General features: G+C 57.7%; 1 protein-coding gene across 1 annotated transcript in view; it reads right to left on the minus strand.

The window, feature by feature from the left end:
* Window positions 1-1,179: 1,179 nt before the first annotated feature.
* ABLIM3 (actin binding LIM protein family, member 3) overlaps window positions 1,180-3,850 on the minus strand; it is a gene marked incomplete at its 5' end in the record, with an annotated part of 21,268 nt that continues 18,597 nt past the window's right edge. Inside the window, 6 exons of the mRNA XM_010021962.1 lie at window positions 1,180-1,433; window positions 1,820-1,900; window positions 2,437-2,444; window positions 2,540-2,600; window positions 3,097-3,155; window positions 3,570-3,599. Of these exons, the coding sequence (XP_010020264.1) occupies window positions 1,320-1,433; window positions 1,820-1,900; window positions 2,437-2,444; window positions 2,540-2,600; window positions 3,097-3,155; window positions 3,570-3,599 (353 nt within the window). The remainder of the gene's footprint in view (window positions 1,434-1,819; window positions 1,901-2,436; window positions 2,445-2,539; window positions 2,601-3,096; window positions 3,156-3,569; window positions 3,600-3,850) is intronic.

Below are 3,850 nucleotides of genomic sequence, written 5' to 3' on the forward strand. Positions count from 1 at the left end.
GGGCTGTCCCTGTCGCTAGTGCCCCGCCATGGGCAGCCCCGCACACACCTCCCTGCTTCTTGCACCGCCGAGGGTGTCCCGGGCTCCTCCCAGCCCTGAACCCCCCAAGCGCTACCCCACACCGCGCACTGAGCACCCCAGCACCCGGGGATCCCCCCGTGAGGGGCAGGGGTCCGGAGCGGGTTGGTTTGGGCTGATCCAGAGCTGGCTCCCCCACCCAAGTACTGATTCACCACTCCCAGTGAGCAAGCCCAGCTCCCCATTAACACCTCATTCCCTGCTTCACCTGCGCTGTCCCTGCCCACAAAGCCCTTCCTATCTGCTCCCTCCTCGTGCCGCTCAGGTGGCCAGCCTGGCCATGATGCTCATGCCACCGTCACTGTCCCTCTCCAGCAAAGACCTTAGGGCAGAGCTGGGCTTGGGAGACCTGCAAGGTGTGCAAGGAACATGTTGCAGCAGAGACAGTGACTCCCAGCACCCCCACGACAACTTCTCCCACCTCAAACCTGCAGCTGAGCCCTCTGGGGACAGCAGGCTGTGACAGAAACACGATTCAGGTCACACGTACACACTTATCACTTGGGAAAGCAACAACTGGAACATTAGACGAGCATTAGGAGCGAGGCTTCAGGGCCTCCCCATCGGGGGCACTCAGCACAGGACAGTTGGGAGGCAGCGGCCCCTGTCACACCCTCTCTGCCCAGCTCTGCTGTCCAGCATGGTCTGGAGAGGCTTCCCTGACATCTCGCACCGAGCCCTGCCTCAGTTTCCCCATCTTTGCCATGCAGATAGTTATGGCGAACAGTTAGTTACTGTCCATAAAATGCTTTGAAAATGAAAAGACTCCCACCATCGTATTATTATTATTATTAATAATAGCCTCCAGGCTTTACCGCTGAAACTGCTGCTGGAGATGGAAGTTTCTTATAGCCACAAATGGTTGAGCTTGATTTAGGAAGACACAGTTTACATGAGTAAAATCATTATAAATAAAATTGGTTCATTTGCTCCTGCCCTAAAGCAGACAGGAGCAATCACCAGTGCAGCATTGCCATCCCCACCTCAGCAGTGACAGACACCAAGTGCTTCAGGTCCCCACGGCTTCAGCCCCTGGGAGAACCCAACAACGGACACAGGGACAGAGTTGGGAAAGAAAAGGAAACCAAGAGCATAAAATGATCTGCAAGACTCCAATTCACTCTCAGGGGTGCAGAGGGCGCCTCTGCCACGTACAGCACCGAGAATCATACAGAGCTGCAGGATAGAGATCTTTCTATGTATATATTTATAGGTATGTATATATTTATAGTGCACTGCATTTAAAACAGCCGGGCCTGCTTCTTCAGCTCATTCCTCTTCCACAGCGCCAGGCGGTCGAACTCTGCGATGGTCATGCCGAAGATCTGGTAGAACTCCTCTTGGGAGAGGTGCCGCTGGGGAGAGACAGGATGCTGGGCCAGGAATGGGGACCATGGCCACCACCCAGGATTCTGATGGCATCTCCTGCCCCACTGGGTGCGAAGGGATGCTACAATCCCCAGCAGTGCTTGCCTGGGAGAAGAGAGCACCCAGCTCCCTCCTGCTAAATGCACTCGTGCTGTGGCATAGGGAACAGCTCTGCCTGGCCAGCGGAGCAGAAGGACCACCGTGACAGTGTGCTGGCACACGTGTGCTCCTGGGGAGCCACGGAGATGCTCCTCACACACCCATGAGCCCCTCAGAGGCCCACGCTGCCTGCTGGGGCTAAGGGGATATCCAGCAGGATTTGGCCTGTCCGAGCCCCAAGGAGATTATGCCCAGTGGAAAAGGCTCTCCTCACCTCTAACCGAGTCCTGTCCACATCTTTGGGCAGCTGGTTCCTCCCCCTTGTCTTCACCAGGAGCAGCTCGTAGGGGTATATCTGCACAGGGACAGGAAGACCATGGGACATACTTGGCCATACCTGGGAATGAGGCTGTGGGGAACACCAGGAGAAAGCCTCCTCCCACCGTGTTCAGGAGGACTTGGGTGGCACAGCTGCCTCCAGGGCTTGGGTGGGACAAGGCAAAGGGTGGACTTGCTCTCAAGGGTGACCCCGATCCACTCTGAATCCCTTTGTGGCTCTGGAATAGCCTGTTCACTCTGAAACCAGGAGTGACCCAGTGACGAGTGTGAGTGGGGAGCCACCAGCATTACCACCCTTCTCTGTTCCTCACCCAGGAACTTCTGCTTGGGCAAGTGCTTGGGACCCTGGCAGGAGGGGAAGGACTGTGGTCTGAGCCTCACAGTCCCAAGACAGGGCTGTCAGGTAGGAGATGGAGAGGGACGAAGGTAGGGCATGGCAGGCAGAGGGCAAAGCTTCCTCCTGAAGGGCCCAAGAACACATCTCTGGGACTCCCTCTGAGCGGTACTCGCACCTCCAGCTGGCAGCTGCTCCTGGGAGCGGCAGCATCTTACCTTGTACTCTGTGGGGAGAAAGAAAAGACAAGAGAGACATGAGCCACACTGACTCTTCTGCAGGATCCCCTGCTCATGCTGCTCCCCTGCCCCATGGCCTTACCTCGCATGCCCCAGTTGACGGCATTCGTGCTGTCGTAGTGGAAAAGCTCGGCACTGGGAGGCTGCAGGAGGGATGCAGGGAGGGGGGAGTAAGAGGGGTCCCCTCTAAATACTCATCACACCACCTCCCATGTCCCCAAAGGGAAAGGCACCCACCCCAAAGCAGGACCTGCTCCCCGCTCCTGGCACTGGGAAAACTGAGGCACGAGGAGGTGAAGAGACAAGCCCAGATCACATTGAGGCAGAACCAACCCCAGCAATCAGTGCCCCAGGGTATAAAGCAAAGCTCTTGCACTGGGAAGTAACACCTTCTGAAACGTGCCCTGCAGGAGGTTCAGGGCAGGCACCTCTGTCCTTCCTGCCTGGACAGGGCACTCTGGTCCCCAGTGAGGGTCATTTTGGATTGGCACAGACCAGCAGTGGCAATAGGGGAGCAGAGAAGGGGGCAGCAGGACACCCAGAGGAACACACCAAGTGAGGAGCCTGGGGAGAATGATAAAGGGTGCAGAGATGCCTGTCAGCAGCAGGATGCAGCAGGATGCATCAGGAGGCACTTACCCTGTGCAGCCCATTCCTTCTGTAGGCAGGAAGGGAGGCCGACTTAGAAATGAGGGGATCTGCAAAGAAGCCACCAAGGTGCATAAGGGAAAATGCAAGGATGAGCCCTGCACCCTGGGAGACACTCGCTAAGCCACCCTAACCCCTGTGCTCCCATGTCACTATCCAGCTCCACATTCACCCTGCTCCGTCTCCTTCCAGCCTGGCTTCCCTCTGTGCAGGCATTCCTCTTCCCAAAATCCCTCTCCCATGATATCCCTCCCATCTCACCCTTCAGTGCAACACAACCTCTTCTTTCAGTTTCTCTGCCACCAGCTCTGCCCTGGTTCAGCTCTACTCTGGCCCAGCCTTTCAAGGACTCCTTCTTCTCTCCCCTTCTTCCCTCCATGGTCCCAGCATATCCTCCAGCCCAGGCTCTGGACCCCACAGCCCCAGGGGACCAGCAGTGGGGGGCTGCACGCTCACACACTCACCACTGTCAGCCAGGTAGTGCATCCGGGGAGCTGCAAGGAGAGCAGAGCCGGGCGTCAGGGAGGACCAGGCACCCCGCACCATGCAGAGCTGCCCGCCTGCCAGCCCTGAGTCCTGGTTGGGGCTCCCTGAGCATCTCTGACAGCACCAGCTCCGTGATGTACCATGAAGAAGGAGAGCATGGAGCGAGCTGTGCTGTCGGGCTCCCCAGCGCCCTCCCTGCGGCTCGCGGGGCTGTGTGCCCTGGATGCTGTGCAGTGAGAGCAGTGCAAGCAAGGATGGC

Source organism: Nestor notabilis, unplaced genomic scaffold (assembly GCF_000696875.1).
Source record: "Nestor notabilis isolate BGI_N333 unplaced genomic scaffold, ASM69687v1 scaffold18329, whole genome shotgun sequence".
Lineage (NCBI taxonomy): Eukaryota > Metazoa > Chordata > Aves > Psittaciformes > Psittacidae > Nestor > Nestor notabilis.